Here is an 18,348-nt window from a genome sequence, read left to right as displayed (position 1 = left end):
TTGGTTCTTCAGTCTCTGGAAATGCACCATCCCCACGAAACGCGTGGTTAAAGAGGAGCTGCAATATGTCAGTTTTACTGATCCTTTTTGCGGTTTTATTCACTGGTACAGCAGGTAAGTGGCTAGATCAATCATAGAAAAACTGTAAAGGTACTGCTACTTTTCTGCCAGGACATTATCCGTTTATGTGGACATTTCTTTTAACCCTACATCTCAACACAAATCAGTGTGAACGTCTCACATTTTGGATTTATTTAGCTAATTATCCACAATATTTCTTAAATATTGTGTGCAAGAGCTTCATATAGACGTAAATGTTTGAATTAAACACGGTAGGCTACATATATTTAAAAAACTTTAACACTTCGGTCCAAACCTGGTCCAAACATGTTAGAGAAGTCTGATACCTGAATTGATCTTGAGTCAGATCTTTTCAATGAATCACAAAATTGGTCTAAAATGATTTGTTCATCAATCCTAATGATGCAGCTATATCATTAGGCCTCATTAATATTAGGCCTTTATATTGTTTGCAAGAGTGATTTTGCTTTCTTGGCTTCTGTTCACATAAAATAATGAATTGTTGCATAAAACACCTGAGTAATTTATGCAAACACAGTTTAGCATTGAAACTATGCAAATCTGTAGAAACTATTGGAGAATCAACTGGTTAAACAGTAGAGCGTGAATATCAGGTTTTTTTTTTTTAATTGTTATAGACATTAAAGCTACAATATGTACAAGCGCAGATGCTTGGGAGATGTCGTCTTCACCTCACAGCCGGTGGAAAAGAATCGGGATGAGACTCGGGCAGAAATCATATTCACGGATGAGATTATAAACATTGCTGTAGTATGAAGCAGAGCAGGGCGAGTGATGTTGGAGCTGAACGAGGCCGCTGGAGCGATTGTTAATGCGACACAGGCCTCGCGAGTAGTGGAGCTTTTATTATGCCGCTTCCGCTTTTCTGGTCAAGCGTATGAGGTAACACAGCGCTGTTTATCATATAGAGACATTTGACTGTTGAAAATGATGTTATAAGTTACTCTGTGCGTTCGCTTGGTGTCTGCTGTGAGACACTTGTTGCACACTGCAGTAATCGATATTAGAATATCATTAATAAATGCTGGATGGCTTTTGTTGATACATGGACATATTGTATGATGGAAAAAAAACTATTATCTACTTGACAAAATAGTGTTTTTAGTGTCAATGTACTTTCGGAAAATCAAGAAAACTAGATTTAAACAATAAGACTAAATGTGTTGAGCTACATATATAACAATAATTAGTTTTCTGTCTATAAATGTAACCAAACAGTTGTTCCCTTTTCTAATAAAACATGTAATATATTAAAGCGTCTTTAGTGTTTCTAAGGTTTCTACAAAATAAAACTGGAAATGGAGGGTAACGCAGATATGACGCCATTGACAGGCGACTCCCGGACACGTCCCATATCTTTGGTTAAAATTTCAATTTTCTCATGATTTACAAATAGTTGGAAGCTTTTGGGATATTGTAAGTACTCAACTGAACAAAATATATAATACTGGACTAGTGGTTTTTGGATATTTTACTGGAAAAATTTTACATATTTTGCCTTTATTTGTGATCTAAACATGTTTCCTAACCATTTACTCTGGACTACAATGAACTCCAAAGTTTAAATGTGCTATAAACAGGTGATTAATAACACAGATGAAATACTTTTACTTTTCAAACACTGTTCCTTTGTTTTGTTATGTTTTAGCCCTTGAGGATTGCACGTCCTACAATGACAGCAGAGGTGATCTTGTGTTGTGCAGTTTGGGGACTCCCCAGTTTACACGCCAGTTCTGCTGTGGGACATGTGACGAAATATACTGCTGTGACGATCCGCAGCAAAAATTAACCAAGGATGCACAAAATGACTGTCTTTTGTAAGAAAATACATTATTTTCTTTCTTTATTTAATCAAAACTAAGGACAAACCTCACTAAGTACCCAGTTAACAAAAATATGTTCTAGGAATGTTTTACTAACGTTCCCATAAAGTTATTTCGTAATGTTCTCAGAACAATGTTTTAAATGTTTTAAAAACTTTTTTTCTTGGTTCTTGGTGCATTTTAGGGGGAAAAAATACTTTTGAATATTCTCTGAATCATGTGAAAAAACCACAGCAAAATCCCCAGAGTTAAATCAACTCTGCTCAGAGTACATATGGTCCCTCTCTAAGTAGTGATAAAATAACACTGAAGCAGAGTTAAAGTAATGAGATAATTAAGCAGTTAATAAGGCTGTGACTTAAGTCACTTGTAGTTCAGTGATTCTGCTTGTTAACAGCAGGTGTTCATCACTAATGCACACTCATTACTTATTTAAATGCTTAATTATCTCATTAAATTTAACTCTGCTTCAGTGTTATTTTAACACTATTTAGAGAGGGACCATATGTACTCTGAGCAGAGTTGATTTAACTCTGGGGATTTTGCTGTGCGTAAGTAGCAATTTTTTAAAGAAACATTAAGACTAAGGGTACGTTTGCATGACAACAATGTACTAAAAACTGAAATGTTTTTCCTTTGATGACACCATTGTCAAAATGATCCCTGTTCACACGGATCAGCAAAAACCATTAAAAATGCTGCATTATGCTGCCAGGCCAGTAGTTGGCGATGTCGCTTTGCTTGGTATTTAAACACTGAATCAGGGGCCCGTTCTTCGTATGTGGATTACTTAGCAGGATTTCTTCGTAGACGATGTGACCTGATCCAGGATTGTTCCGTTCTTCGAAGCTCAGAAGTTCGAAGTTGCTGTCATAGCAACAGGTCCGTAAGCTCAGGAGCAGTTTATGTCATGTAAACAGGATTTTTTTTTAAGTGGAGGTGATGCTTAAAGTCTATCCCAGCCACTGCTACTTTCTCACAAGAGTACCCCATTGAACCAGGGACAATAATAATGATTTAAAAATACATTTGCAATTAATATTATAATGCCACATAGTCTATCATAATATATTCCAAGAATATAGCTGTGATCTGCACTCAAAAAAACTTTTAGGCACTTTATTTCATATTTTATCATATTATTCACAGGAGAATAAAACGCACACAGGCCTTCCTCAGTGTGTTGATTGCTCTAATCCCCCCACCCACTATTTAAACAATTAATTAATTGTTTAAATAATTAATAATTAATTAATTAATTAATTAATTAAAATCACTCACTTAATAATTGTATTAACAATACAAATGCAATGCATCCACTATCAATTTACATGCAACACGAGACACAAAACACATGAAGTTCAAAATGCAAAGCACAATCCCACAAGCAAGATAACAAATTATCCTACAGTCAAGGAAAATCATTAATTAGCCAATTAGACCAAAAAACCCTTACACATCAATTCAGTAAATACAATACCAAATGATTGAAGGGTTCTGAGCCGGCGTTTTGACGTAGAACCTGGAAGCGCTGCAACGAAAATAGTGTTGGAGAATGACAGGAGATAAATTTGTTGAATAAAGTCATTATTTTGTTTTGTATTTCCACACAAAAAGGAATCTCGTCGCTTCATAACATTAAGGTTGAACCACTGTAGTCACGTGGACTATTTTTGTTTTTACTACTTTTCTGTACCTTGAATGTGGTAATTTCGTTGCTTTCTATTGAGGATAAAAAACCCTCTTGGATTTGATCAAAAATATCTTAAAATGAACCAAGATCTTACTGGTTTGGAACGAAATGAGGGTGATAAATAAATGACAGAAATTTCATTTTTGGGTGAACCCTTTAAAATTAGTATATCTGGCATCTGTCATATCATCTCAGATGCATTAAGCAAGGTACGAAGAACGGACCCCAGTTGTTCAAAAGCTAAAACACTCAATGTCTGATATTTGTTTTCCCTAATCTGTCCAAAGCAAAACCTTAAAATTTTCAAGTGATTCTACCCATCAAATGGTGGACCATACAGATTTTTATGTAGTGCCCATAGTGATGTTCCTGATCGCCATCATTTTGTTCATGTTCTGCTACTGCCTCGGAGAAAGACTTCATCCGCGTAAGTTTCAATAGGCTACGTGTACAAAGAGCTGGATTTTGATTTTATTTATTATAAATGTTGTTTTACCTTTTGATTCTTTAAACAGATGTGATGTCAACAACTACAGTCATGACACAATACCATCCACAGGGGAGTCAGTACTCCGCTTACCAATCTGTGCCTAATAACCCACAGCCAGCTTACGGAGGGCAACCCATGCCGGTTGGACCATCTCAGGGACCACCACCCACATATCAGGAGGCTGGTACGATAGGCAAACATGCCTTACAGCTTTACATCAGGGGTGTCCAATCCTGCTCCTGGAGGACCACTGTCCTGCAGAGTTTAGGTCCAACTCCCTCAACACATCTGCCCCGAAGATTCTGCTATGCCTAGTGAGACCTTGATTATCTGGTTCAGGTGTGTTTAACTGGGGGTGGAACTAAACCCTGCAGGACAGTGGCCTTCCAGGAACAGGATTGGACACCCCTGCTTTACATAATTAGTAAAATAAATACAGGCACTGAGTTGTATTTTATTTTATTTTAATTTAACGACAAAATCTATCCAATCTGTCTTCAAGTGTACTCCATCTCCGACCTGCAACAAGAGCAACAAGTCAAGTCACCTTTATTTCTAAAGCGCTTTATTCAAAGCAGCTTTATAGTGATAACAGGAAAATAACAATCAATGATGCAAACAGATTTCAATTCTGCTGTAAAGCAGCTCTAAAAAACAATAGTTTCATTATTCAGTTGAAGTAATTTCAGTGTTGATTCAGTTCATCAATCATGAAATGAGTTCAACTCAGCTAAGCAACTCTACAGAAGACAATAGTGTCATTATTTACTTTAAGGGGCAGTTTACACAACACTTTTTCAACTAAAACGGAAAACATTTTTATGCATTTTGGCCATTCATTTACATGACAACAGCGTTTTGGGTGGCACGTTTTTGAAAACGATTGCTTTTTCGTCTCCACATAAACAACAAAATGTGGATTTTTAAAAACGGTGATGTCATGCACGTGTACATGTTCAGTTTATCCACAAGTTTCCTACGCCCCATGAGGCCTTGCGTCAAACGTGGGAGCGTCTTCCGGTTCGAAGTAAACAAGTTGGACGTGACACTCATTCATTCAACATTTGACAGTCATTCAAGATTTAACGATCCAAACTTGCGAACGTTTGTTTTTTACTTAAAGATTTAAGATTCCAGCATAAATATTTGAACAATGTTTTACAATAAAAAATGTTACATTAATATTAATTTATGTCAGGAGTGCAGATCAATCATGCTGAATCTAACAGACCTATTCAGTTGCGCCTGCTTCCATTTATTTACGATCACGAGAGTGCACAAAACAACTCCACTAAGGCTTTTAAATCCAAAGGCTACACATTTAGAAATATATTGATGACATACCCTATGTTTACGTCACTTTTCTGAGCATTTCTATTTATTTTCCTCTAAATTATGCGATGATTGCAATCCGAGGATGTTTGCGCGATCTCTTGTTTATCTATCCTGATCCTTTCAGCCAGAGCAACAGAGGGAGCTCATGAGAAGGCAACAGGAGTTATGAGTTATACGAGTTAACCGGAGTGTGTGAATCTGTGAAAGATATGCATTTGTCAGGAATCAACAGGCACAGGGAAGAGACAGATAAAACATTAAACTAAATAAATACACGACTATAATCATATAAGAATTGTCTTCGTCCCTCAAGCAGTCTCTGATATTTTCCATAAACGTGTGTATTTATCGCAATGGTTAACATCAGTAGCCTTTAGGCGACTGGCTCTGGCACGCACGACACGTTAGGAGTAAAATATCACATCATATGGCTTTGGTGCATCAGTGACAGGTGAAGTACAGACAGCGGGTTGTTCATGTATTGCAGGGTCAGGATGCTCTAGTCATGCAGTAGCACTGTTGAGGAAGGTCAGTAAAGGGCAATTAAGGGCACGAAAACTGTTTATTGTATTGTGATATTATTAACTAATAAATGTACTAAACTGAAATGTTGTCCCTGAGCGCCGTAACGACATCTCTCATAAAGATTTGCAACTTTGCAAAGTAAACAATGATCCAAAAAACACTTAGCCTCTTCGCTAATTAGCACACTAAATACCATTGGTATGCTACTTCCGCCGCCTCACCGGAAGTTGTACCCACGTTCTCTTTTACAGTAGCGGCCCGCGGAAACAGGTGGATACACCAAGCGTGCCACACGAGTCCTGAAAAGTGAAGCGTCTTGATTGCCCCCAGATGGCTGGATGCAGTATAAATCATAACCTCGCCCTCTCTATGTAATGTAATGGGACGTGAGACAATTTAAACAGTCAAATTACACGTCAAAATATTTTTTTTCCAAAGATGGTTTCTGTCATTTTAGGCTGTTTTTATCATGCTGATGTTAGTTAAAGTGTTCGTTTTTTAAATAAGTTTGTTTTTGTTAGTTATTTGATTCTATAAAAATGGGGGTTTTGACATCATGATTGACAGCTGAGGTTGACAGCTTCTCTGAGCGAAGTAGTCACTGAAGCACCAATGGACTTTTTCTGGATCTTCAGGAGGAGATTGGAGCTTTAACTAACTAATTTCTACATTTCCAGAACTGTTTATTTCACACCGACATAATGAGTTTTTCAACAGTATTAACCAAATCTGTGGGAGTGTGGGCGGGACCTTGATTTCGCGGCTCCATTTCGCGCTCACTACTGCGCAGACTCAGGCTTTGAGGCCCTGTCCCAAATGGCACACTTCTATGCACTTTCGGTCTTGTGGACTTACAATGGCTGCCGAGGGGGCGTGTCTGTTAAGTCCACAAAGCCATAGGGTGTCCCATTTGTCAATTTTAGGCTTCAGAAGTGTGCTCGTAAGCGCCCTCTTTGTGGCCGATATGTGCCCTGAGTCAAAGTCCCTTTAAGACAAGTCATTTCACTCGGCGGCCATCTTTGAAACGCCTCTCGGGCATCCTGGGCATCATGCCCTATCTCTTTGAATGGGGAAACATCAAATTCTCCAAAACTGTTCGCCAACCTTACGATTAAATTTCATATTTGAAATCACCAATGAAATCTAACAACAACCGGCTCATAAATTTAGTTTCTAAACGCTCGAATCATGACAAAAAAACTATTTTTCAGGCTGGATCAAGCTAATGCGCATGCGCAGACCTAAATGCGCGTATCTTCGGAGGCGCGCGTCTGACTGTTTCTATAGAAACCGGTGATTCTAACGGCCGCTGAAGTGACGCGATGACTTTACCAGTCGGCGATTGGCTCTTATTTAGAAGGCGGGACTTATTCCGCCATATTGCGCGTTACACTTTCTCCCATTCAAAACATAGACAGTAAAAGAAATGGACACAGCGACCCCATTGGAACTCAATTGAGACAAGTGAAGCCCATTTTTAGCGATTTTTAGCACTTCCGTTTCTGACGCGCAGACTCAAACTAAGCTTGATGACGTCAGCAACCTGTCTGACAGATGTAAACCTTCTAGTAGCTGTGCGTGCAAACTGCCATCGTTAATCTTGCAGAGACGGCGAGCTTGAGCGGGGAGTTCTTTGGCGTGAGTGAGCAGGAGTAATTATTCTGATTAATTATTTTGTATAGTATTTTAAAATGTAACGCCAGTAAGCCATATTAAGTTAATGCATACTATTGCCTGCGAGCTTCTCCTCCTGTCTGTACGGTAATTTCTCTACTGTGCGACAGAGAGTCGAGTGGTTATGACGCAATCGTTAGCCTATTTTTACAAAAACTGTTTCTACGGGGCCATATTGTAACATAGAAGGTAATGGAGCCCTTTATACATTGTCGTGTATCTTTAGAAATAAATAATGGACAAATTGAGTCTTTAAACGCCTCAGATGTAAAGTTATTTGCTGTCAAAGTGACGCCAAAATGAATGGGAGTCAATGGGATGGCTAACGCAAGTGAAGTTCTGCTACAAGATGGCGGCACGCGGCCGACTTCAACTTCCGGTCGACTTCCTTGGGCACTGATTCAAAACAATACGAGTGACACGTCTTGTGTTATTCTATAGTCTTTGCCTGAGTTCACTGTTTGCAGACTCGAGACTCAAGATGTCAGCGCGATATTGGCACACTGGCAGCTTCGCTTAAAACATTGGAAGAGAGTGAAGGTGCATCGTCCAAAATGTTTTCAGTCTATGCTATAGACCTTATTTAGCCCCGCCCCTTTTCAGCACCGCACTCGTTATGTTCTGTCTTTCGGTTTGCATTTCCACAGCATGAAGGTAAGACCTTACAGATTTATGAATGAGCCACTCGTTTCAAATTTGAAATTCTATAGATGGCTGTGCGCTTGTTTCTCTGGCGCACAAGGTCTATAGGCGTGTAATGTTTCTTTACAAAGTGACATCACCAACTACTGGCCTGGCATTAACAATACAGCGTTTTAGTCATTGTCGTTTGTATGCAAAAAATGTAAAGGAAAACCTTTTCCGTTTTTAGTACATCATTGTCGTGTACACGTACCCTTAGTCAGTTCAGTGTTGATTCAGTTCAATAACAATGTCGATGTTGCAGAATTCGTCAATTATGAAACAAAGTCAAAACGGCTATAAAGCAGCTCTGCAGAAAACAGTGAAAAACATCATCCAGCTGAACTCAGTTCAAGTTTGTTCTAATACAATAGTGTCAGTGCAGTCAAATCAGTAAATGCATCAAATGAGCTATGACAATTTGAGTGGAATTAATGCAAGACAGTGGGAGCAAAAAAAAAAAACCCCACCTAAAACTTTTTTTCTGTTTTGTGAAACGCCCACAAAGTTGTCTGGGCATGCCAAGAATAAACTATTTGTGTAACTATGTGAGTGAGTTTTTGAGAAATGTGATGTGGCAGTGGTTGGGCAGGAGAATGGAGGAGAACGCTGATGACTGAAAACAAGAAATGTTACATTTGATAAATAAATAGAATAAACCATTAATCCTATCATTAATTATCAAACAATCAAAAACAGTTAGGCATATTTGCTGTCTTTCTTTTTCCAGCAGGTCCAGGGTATCCTGTTCCCTTCATCCAGGCTGCATATAGTGGTCAGGACATACAACCAGCTCATCCACCGCTGCCCGCAGACTACACCTCACCTCAACCTGCATATAACCCCGCTTACGTAGAATTACCATAGACCGGTTACTAAATCAAAACCGGCTGTTATCAACACTTTTCCTTGCTTTTCTGCCTTTGTGAATTGTGCAACTTCCACAGAACTTTCTTCTAGTAACATTAACAGGAAGTTCTTTCAAAGTGATCTACTATTTTATAATGTTCTCAAAACATTAAAAATATTTATATATTGTTAATGGAACATTTCCTTCGTGAAGCTGGGTGCTCATCTGTTTTTTGTTTGTTTGTTTTCAATGTTATACTTGTTACTTTTGAAGTATGTTTCCAAAATGATAAAATGGAATGTTGCTTTAGCATTCGTACACAGATGTTTTTAAAACATTAAAAAGCAGTTCAAAGAACATTCAAAAATCAATTCAAAACATTGAAAGCTGAACATTCTGAAAGTTCAAAGAACATTCAAAAACATCTTTTTAATAACTTATTAGGAACATATGCTAATTAGTAGAACATTCTAGAACATATTTTTGTTAGCTGTTTTTTTATTTTCTCCAGTCACAACACACTGTTTGTTTGTTTGTTTCTCTTTATTTTAACCAAAGTGCAAACACTGTTTTGACACGTATCATTTTATGGCCTTTTGTTTAATGGTCAATAAATTGGACATCTTAAACTAAACTGATTTATGTTCAGAAGTTAATATCTCCACATCTTTTGCAAAATGACAATCTATATATATATATATATTTATTTATTTATTTTGTGTGTGTGTGTGTCTGTGTTCTTAAAAGTTTTACAAGTTTTTTTTCTACTTTCGCTTTCGTTTCACCCAAATGTTAGCGTGCAGTTGATAATCACGAACAGAAAAAGAAGTCCAGTCGGTTCCTTATACGCCTACCTGTCTAATTAATATTCACGAGTCTTCAGCAGGGTTTGGCCATGCTGTAGGCATCATCATCAGAAGAAGGTAGTGAGGTACTGAAGAGGAAGAGCAGCGCTATGGCCTCCACCGTCGCGGTTCTCGTGCTTCTGTCTGCGTGTTTATTCACGGTCACAGTCGGTAAGTTAGACGGCCTGTTTAAAAAAACTAAAGAACCACCTTTAGACTTGTTTTTGGGCGGTTTACCGATTTAATTTACACAGCACTAATAATTTTACTTTAAAACTCAGTTTTTCTGATTCTTTAGAATATATCGGTTGTTTTTTAAATGAAATGTGTCACACTGTTCTTTTAGGTTTTGGCGATGACTGTCACAGCTACTTCACCAGCAGTAATAAGTACGTGTCCTCGAGTAGCTGCGGTTATCTACAGCACTGCTGTGGGTCCTGCGATTTCAGATACTGCTGCCCCCTTGGATCTTTGAAGTTATCCGATCATGATCAAAACATGTGCGCCATGTAAGAATTTTTAAGTAATTTATTTCTTAATATATGTCTTTTACACCCAAAAGTCGTTTTACAAATCCTCGTGTCGTTCCAAACTCGTATAATTTTTATATTGGTTCAGATGTTGCTTTAATTTCTCCCTCAACCTGTAACTGTTAACTACTGACAATTCTGCAAACTGTAAAATCCATAGTGATTACTACTGCGATGTGTGTTGTGTAGTAGGCTAGTTAATATCTGTTTTTAAAATCTTAATCTACTTGTTGAGGTTAAAATCTCAATCCTGAAACCCTGTTATCAAATTTACTTTTGTACTGTTTTTGAGATTTGTGTTGCTTGAGGTTTGCCTATTCCTCTATCGCTCCTCCCACCGTTTCCTACAGAGAGATTGTGGTCGTTTTTACTAAACTGCAGTTTGCAAAATGCATGCCCCAGATTGACGCGTTACAATTTTAACAGCCACTTTGTGTAGTTCAAGGTGGGCCAGTGCTTTGCTTGATATTTAAAGAACAAAGAATGAATAATTCAAGTTTTGGGTTGTAAAATCTGTAGCGTTCACATTAAGTGATTTAATGTGTAATCAATTTCTAGACATATTGAGGCAAGAGAGAAGGAGCATGATGCAACAGCAACCGTTTTTGTTTTCTCTCGAGGGGATTAACATGGCGTCATAGGCAAGACGGAAGGACCAAAAAAAAAAAATGTTTTATAAAAAAAGTCTATAGAGTGTTAGTGGCGGTGTTTGCAATTAAGGCCCTTGGGTTGAATATTGATTTGCTAATGTAGATTTTTAATACAAGCACAATGCAACACACCATGTGTTTTCATTATATGGAAGAGGGCAGCTTTTATGCTTTGAGAATAACTCCTTTTGTGTTCCACAATATAAAGGTCATTCACATTTCAAGCAACATCAGAGTGAATTGACAGATGCTTTTTATTTACTACCTACAATATGCAAGCAACTTAATTATTAATGCTTACAAATGTTTTAGTTTCAATCAAAAAGTTTCCATGAATGTAAAGGTTCTTCATAAAACATTTGATGCCAATAAAGAACCTTTATTTTTATGAGTAAAAAGTGAATTTTAATGTCCACTCTCCAAACTAACTTCAGATGCACGGGAAAATAAATAATAAATAAATACCTAAAATGAATTAATGAAATGATAATTAAGAATTACAATATATAAATGGATAATTGACGAATATGGTTTTTAAAAGCGTAAAAAAATCATAATGGAGATATAATTAAAATTTTTACAAGATGGACAAAATTTGTCACCAAAAAAGTCATTTGGTTTAACCACAACTTCGGTTTTACAGAATGACACGTTTGGTTATACTGAATGATGATATTTTCAAACAGTGCTAACAGGCTGATATCTAGCTAGCTAACAAAAGGACAATTAAACTTTTTATATTTAGTACAAGTTTTTAAAAAGTTACAACATTTTCCATGTTTTATATCGGTTGTACCGAATGACCTGATGTTTCGGGACATGCGTTTGAGGAAGTGAAAACATTAATTTTTTAAACAGTTAAAAGAGAGTTAATTACTTTGCTTCATGACCATGTGATCCTTTGCCTTTGGTGTCTGAATGATGTCACATGATACTGACCGCATGACTTGATCCAAAATGATCCCTTTATATTGGTTACTCCAAATGACATTGATGAAATTCATTTTTCTGGACATTCTTTCTCATAACAAAGCAACGACTTCTACACATAATTTTAATATCATTTTGCACTATGTTGATATATGATGTTATAAAATAATGCCAGAATAAAAAAATATAAAGCTTTATTACATTTTAAGATATTTTAATCACAAATGAAATGGCTGTATTGGATGGTTAAACCAAATGAGCTTTTGACACTTCAAAATTTTTAAAATACCTTTATATGTAGCAAAATATAATTAAAACCATTGGATTCAATAAAAGAGATCTAGCTGTACTACCTTACATACTTTGGATGTCATATCTTTGTTTATTATTATTATTATTAAGGCTTTTGGACAAAAAAATGACCCGTCACGTTATACTGACCCAAATAAGATATAATAGATGAAACATACTAGAACATGATAAAGAGTGTTTAATTCTTGTTACTTTATAATTTTTCATAATTGTCCAACAGCAAAAACGGTGGGATTGGCGTCATTGTTTCATCAATAGTGGGACTTGTGATCCTCATCATTATGTTCATCATCTGCTGCTGCTGCCCCTGCTGCTGTATCTATAAAATGTGCAGAAAACCCAGACGTAAGTGTTTTAGTGTCAACAGAACGTTACAATGTTACATTATTAAGGCTGGTAGTAAAATGATAAAAAAAAAAAAATCTTTTTTTTCCCACAGCTGTGGTAGGAACGCATGTAACGACAGTCATGAATACTCAATGCATTCAGCAGCCTGTCGTGCAGGGAGCTCAGTATCCAGCATACCAGCCTGTGCCGACTCAACCGGGCTACGGCGGTCAGCCTATGCAGGCGGGACCATATCAGGGACAGCCATACGCACCAGGACCCCCACCCCCATATCACACAGTCGGTAAGAAGACTTTGTATTGGAGCAGGAGTGCAAAACTAATTTACTGTAGTTCCAGTTTAGTTCCAACCCTGCTTCAACACACACATACCTGTAGTTTTCAAATAAGCCTGAAGGACATCAGGTGCATTTAAGGTGCATTCAGGCTGTGGCCCTCCAGGAACTGAGTTTTGCACCCCTGTACTAGAGATTGCATACACTAGTTTGGGTATTCGCCTATGTGAATGGACCATCTCTTCCTCTTTACTACTAGTTACAGCATGAACTAAACATGAATGAACATCAGAATGTATGTTAAAATATACAGAACAACTTACCGAAATCCGTATCATGTCTCATGTAATCGCTCAATCAGTGTTTCAACCGCAGAAAGACATCAATAAAACAGCTTGTAAACAGCTTATGTCACGTAATGTTTATATTTACTTCAGAAAAGCCATTTAGTGACCTAAACCATATTTGTCAGGTAAAAACTGAACTCTAGAGAGAAGCATTTTGCTAAATATATGCACCATATTACATATTCATTATATATATTAGCTGAGAGTCATGCAATATTCCAGTGATAACAGTGTATCACTCTGCTTGAAGCGACTGTCATGGCGGTCGAGCAAATCCACTGTATTTTTTTTTTTTTTACCTGAAATATGAGTCTCATATTTAATCATAGCGCATATTTTACAATTTTGTTTAGACGTTTTCGGAGATGCGAGCTCCAGGCCGTCAGCGGCCGTTCAGTGCTTGTGTACCCGCCGAGAACAGCTTCATCTAGGCTAGTGCTTTGGGGATTTGCTGCTGGCTCTTATAATTGTTAAACATGAAATATAATTCACTTAGGGTACATAAAATGGGCAATCTTTGGTCTTATTAATTATATTACTTGCTCCTGACCAAATCGAATTGGGCTATGTTAAATGTAATAATTTAATAATAAGGATATATTTAATTGTGTAGAGCACTGCTTTTGTACACTTGACTGAATTGTATTGTTTATTTCCTATTGTCATTTATAATGGCTATTGTTGATAATTTAAATATTGTTGTTCAATAAATATTATCTTATATAAATAATATGTTGTATTTGATATTGAGAAAGAGTCCATTAGTGCGTAATTTGGATTACATTAATACACCATTAGATGGCGGCAAACTTTATGAGTGAATGAGTCAGTTGCAAGAGACTTTTAAATTGAAAGGGGATTTAGTAAACAAAGGATGGTGTTTTAGCGCTGTATGTTGTGGAAAATACCTGTAACTGTAAAAAGGACAAATACAAAGATCGCTTTCCTCAGCAGACATTAAAACAGATTTTTATAATGGATGTTATATCAGACAGTGCTTGCTCAGGCGATCTCTCTCTCTCTCAATAATACTGTACATAATACAATGAATTTCAATGGAGGGACTCAACATTCCTATGTTACTACTTCTGAAGTGTTTTAGAATTAATAACGGAGCGTTGGTCAAACTTATCATGAGATTTGAATTTGTGGCGGAAGTAGTGCTGCACAAAAGAGGTTTTTAAAGACACTCCGTTGTTGTTTTTATTTATTTACACACTTATGCCGTCGAACTGTTGTATAAACGCAATAGCACACTCGTAGCCATGCGATATGGCTGAATATCAGCACGCTGTGATTACCTACGACCGAAACACAGCCGTGCTGATATACAGCCATATCGCATATTGTTGTTCAGTAATGAATGTTTGAATAAATCTCTCAAGTTTTTACCATTTAAATATTCCAAAAAACAAATTGGAGTAGAAACAAAGTTATGTAATTATAAAGTTAGTATTATAATTGTATTAGTCGTAAAAACTTCCTTGTGTGTAATTTAAGTGTTTATGTACAAATCAGCTTATATTAACCTTCTATATACTAATGTAATACCAGCTGACTCCCTGCATTAGTTTAGTTATAGTTTACAGAAAATTAACCATGTACTGAGCCTGATATTAATCCAAATGAATTGATATCGAATCAAATTGATAATTGAATCGCAAGCTTGTGAATTGAATCTGTCAGATAATAAAGTTAACTTTTTTTTTCTTTTTTTTTTAAAAAGAGTAACATAAACCACGAATATTCAAGTAACTATTGTTTTGACAAGAAACTGAAAAGTTACCTAGTACTGGGCAGAGTGAGTGTCAGGTTTTTGCAGGAGTGAGGCCCCAGGCGCAGAATGAGTAATAAAGGGATTTTATTAACAGCACTAAAGACAGGGAGATTTAGGTGTGAAACAGTCAAACAGCAGGGCAGGGCAGTTTAGTTATAGTTTACAGAAAATTTGCCATGTACTGAGCCTGATATTTATTCAAATTACTCAATATCGAATCAATTTAATTGAATCACATTAAAATTTAATTAAATTGAACTCATGTTGACACTATTATTTTTTAAAGGGTAACATAAAGCACGAATACTCAAGTAGCTATTGTTTTGACAAGTAACTGACAAGTTACCTAGTACTGGGCAGAGTGAGACCATGTACTGATATTTTACTGATATTTTATTTGTCTTTTCCCATTTCCAGCGAGCCCTGGATATCCCAGCAGTCAGGCTGCATATGCCGGAAGTCAGGCTGCATATGCCGGAAGTCAGGCCATGAACCCCATGCAGCCGCCTGCGCAGCCCGGTACCGCTTATCTGCCCTCAGACGAATTCAGTCAGCCGGCCTATAACCCCGCCTACATGCAGCCACCGAAGACTGGTTACTAAACCACAAGTGTCTGTCACATCAGTCATTGTTGGATTGTGGAAGTTGACGCAGTTTCACACATTGTACAAGACTAGTGAATGTGTTTTTGTTTTGAGTTATTTCTGTTTTTTTCAGTTTAGATTTCGCTCTGTGACACTTTAAAAGTAAAGTTGTAGATAAAACAAAGATTGGTGGAATAAGTTTTAAAAATTTCAGTCGATATCATTTTCAAAATTTCATGTTTATTTCAATGTTATTTGCCATTTCTTTGTGATTAATTGTGAAATTTTTACTAGCGTTTTTCTACACATTTTTTTTTTAATATATTCAGTGTTTTCTACTTTCAGTATTAATTTTTCTAGTATTAGTATAGTAATATTTAACTGTATAATATCTTTGATAGAATTTGATATATTAAAAAGACTAAAATCTACTTGGTAACACTTTACAATAAGCTTCATTAGTTATAACTATATGAACTCATAATGAACTGCACTTCTGCAGCATTTATTCATCTTTGTTAATGTTAATTTCAGCATTTACTAAGACATTATTAAAATCAACTACGAACAGCTGTATTTTTTATTAACTCACGTTAGCAAAGATGAACAAATACAGTAACACATGTATTACTCATGGTTAGTTCATGTTAATACATTAATGTTTAACTACTGAACCTTATTGTAAAGTGTTACCTAAAACTTTATAAAACTAAATAACTGAATAAAACTGAAAGTTTCAATTTTGCTTTTGTATTAGTTTTCGTTTACAGCACAGCGCTCACAGAAACATAAATGTGATTCTGTTTAAAGAAAGTGTCAACAAGTTTTCCATTTTGAGTTCTTTCCTTTGAGGGTCTAAAGTCGCGTCTGAACAACAATGAGTGATGCAGTATTTCCATACTTCTGTCATGAGTCACACTGACTTTCTGTCCCAAGCAGTTTAAAAGTGGGCTTGTGCTGTCAGGGTAAGAAAAGGGTTACATTTCATTAAAGCAACCTTTGTTAAAGCATTAGCAAACCACATGTTTTTTGTACAGTCATTCACAGTTCCTTTTCTGATTATATTGTTACATTGTTTTTTGTTGTTGTTTTTTTTTAAGATTTTGTAAATGTTTAACTAACTGCTGTTTTATATTTAATGTCTATGTGTGCGAAATGTGAAAAGCTTGATGTTACAATATTTTTTAATGTCTCTTAAAAAAAGAGGGGAAAAAGGGAGGTTAAAGGAGGTCCTAGGACATCAAAAACTTCAAACTCAACAAAGTCGACAACTAACAGCAAACCTGCTGGAGAAAAATACACCTAAAGGTTTTAGACTGTTTTTAATGTAATGTTTGGTGAAGTTACAGCACTTGAATGTTTATGGGGCCCCCTACTGGTGAAATAAAAAAGAAATAAGAAAGAAATCTAGTGCTTGTATTATTTATAATTCATCTAATTGTAATAGAGTATTTTATGCATTTAACTACTTTTATGTATTTATTTTTAAATTGTATACATTTATTTATATTATGTATACATACATTATACATTTGAAAATGTATATGGTTTTTACCCTTTTTTTTTTTTTTTTACAGATGAGTAGAGAGAAACTGTTCTTAATGTTTTGAACATGATCTCAGAAATCATGTTTTAGTCTAATGCTATTTTGATAGCTTGGCACTACTGAATGACTACAATATTAATTTACCCTGGTATTGACATACTCCAGTGTAGTCCAAAACAACAGACACAAACATCACCTCCTTGCATCCACTAGATGTTACTGTGATGAAAACTAGTCAGGTTGTGGAGAAGTATATGGAGACATAAAGCGTTTTTTTACCTCACGCTCCCACTCAATCAAAGTTAAGGTTGACTCATGTTCATTGAAAAATTAGAAAAGATGTATTTTTTCCCCCACTTAAAGGTGCAGTGTGTAAAGTTTAGCGGCATCTAGTGGTGAGGTTGCGAATTGCAGCTTCTCAGCTACAGTGGCAAACACGGGACAAAGGCCCGGTCCCAAATGGCACACTTCATGTGCACTTTCGGTCTTATGGACTTACAATGGCCGCTGCATGTGCCTGTCCGTTAAAGGGATAGTTCACCCAAAAATGAAAATTTGATGTTCATCTGCTTACCCCCCGCACATCCAAGATGAAGTTGAATTTGTTTCTTCAGTAGAACACAAATGATGATTTTTAACTCCAACCGTTGCCGTCTGTCAGTCGTATAATGCATGTCAATGGGAACTCCATCTATAAGAGTTTAAAAAACACGCACAGACAAATCCAAATTAAATCCTGCGGCTCGTGACGACACATTGATGTCCTAAGACACGAAACGATCGGTTTGTGCGAGAAACCGAACAGTATATCATTTTTTACCTCTAATACACCACATTAGAGGTCTGATCGCGCTCTGACAACGGAAGTGATGTCTCGCGCTTATACTTGATGAGTGCTAGACATCACTGCCGTTGTCAGAGCACGATCAGACCTCACTAAGCGAGTGCTGAACGCATTTGGACATAGTGTTTTAGAGGTAAAAAATGATATAAATGTAAGGCCTGCCCAATCGGCCCAATGGCGGTTTCCCA

At 36.6% G+C, this 18,348-nt stretch overlaps 2 protein-coding genes across 2 annotated transcripts; both read left to right on the top strand.

Moving 5' to 3' along the window:
• The first annotated feature begins 10 nt into the window (after window positions 1-10).
• LOC125263634 (protein shisa-5-like) lies at window positions 11-9,830 on the top strand. The gene is made up of 5 exons (XM_048182699.1): window positions 11-114; window positions 1,751-1,919; window positions 3,906-4,045; window positions 4,134-4,292; window positions 9,054-9,830. Exons 1-5 carry the CDS (start codon window positions 66-68, stop codon window positions 9,188-9,190), a joined length of 654 nt encoding a protein of 217 aa, XP_048038656.1. The 5' UTR covers window positions 11-65; the 3' UTR covers window positions 9,191-9,830.
• A 145-nt stretch (window positions 9,831-9,975) lies between these two features.
• LOC125263629 (protein shisa-5-like) lies at window positions 9,976-15,863 on the top strand. Its single transcript, XM_048182692.1, has 5 exons — window positions 9,976-10,189; window positions 10,365-10,527; window positions 12,661-12,785; window positions 12,880-13,071; window positions 15,604-15,863. The coding sequence occupies exons 1-5, from the start codon at window positions 10,129-10,131 to the stop codon at window positions 15,786-15,788; spliced, it is 726 nt and encodes a 241-aa protein (XP_048038649.1). The 5' UTR covers window positions 9,976-10,128; the 3' UTR covers window positions 15,789-15,863.
• Window positions 15,864-18,348: the final 2,485 nt, after the last annotated feature.

This window comes from Megalobrama amblycephala, linkage group LG2 (genome assembly GCF_018812025.1).
Source record: "Megalobrama amblycephala isolate DHTTF-2021 linkage group LG2, ASM1881202v1, whole genome shotgun sequence".
Classification (NCBI taxonomy): Eukaryota; Metazoa; Chordata; class Actinopteri; order Cypriniformes; family Xenocyprididae; genus Megalobrama; species Megalobrama amblycephala.
Note: the sequence above shows the minus strand (reverse complement) of the source record. Positions and strands in the feature narration are given on the sequence as shown.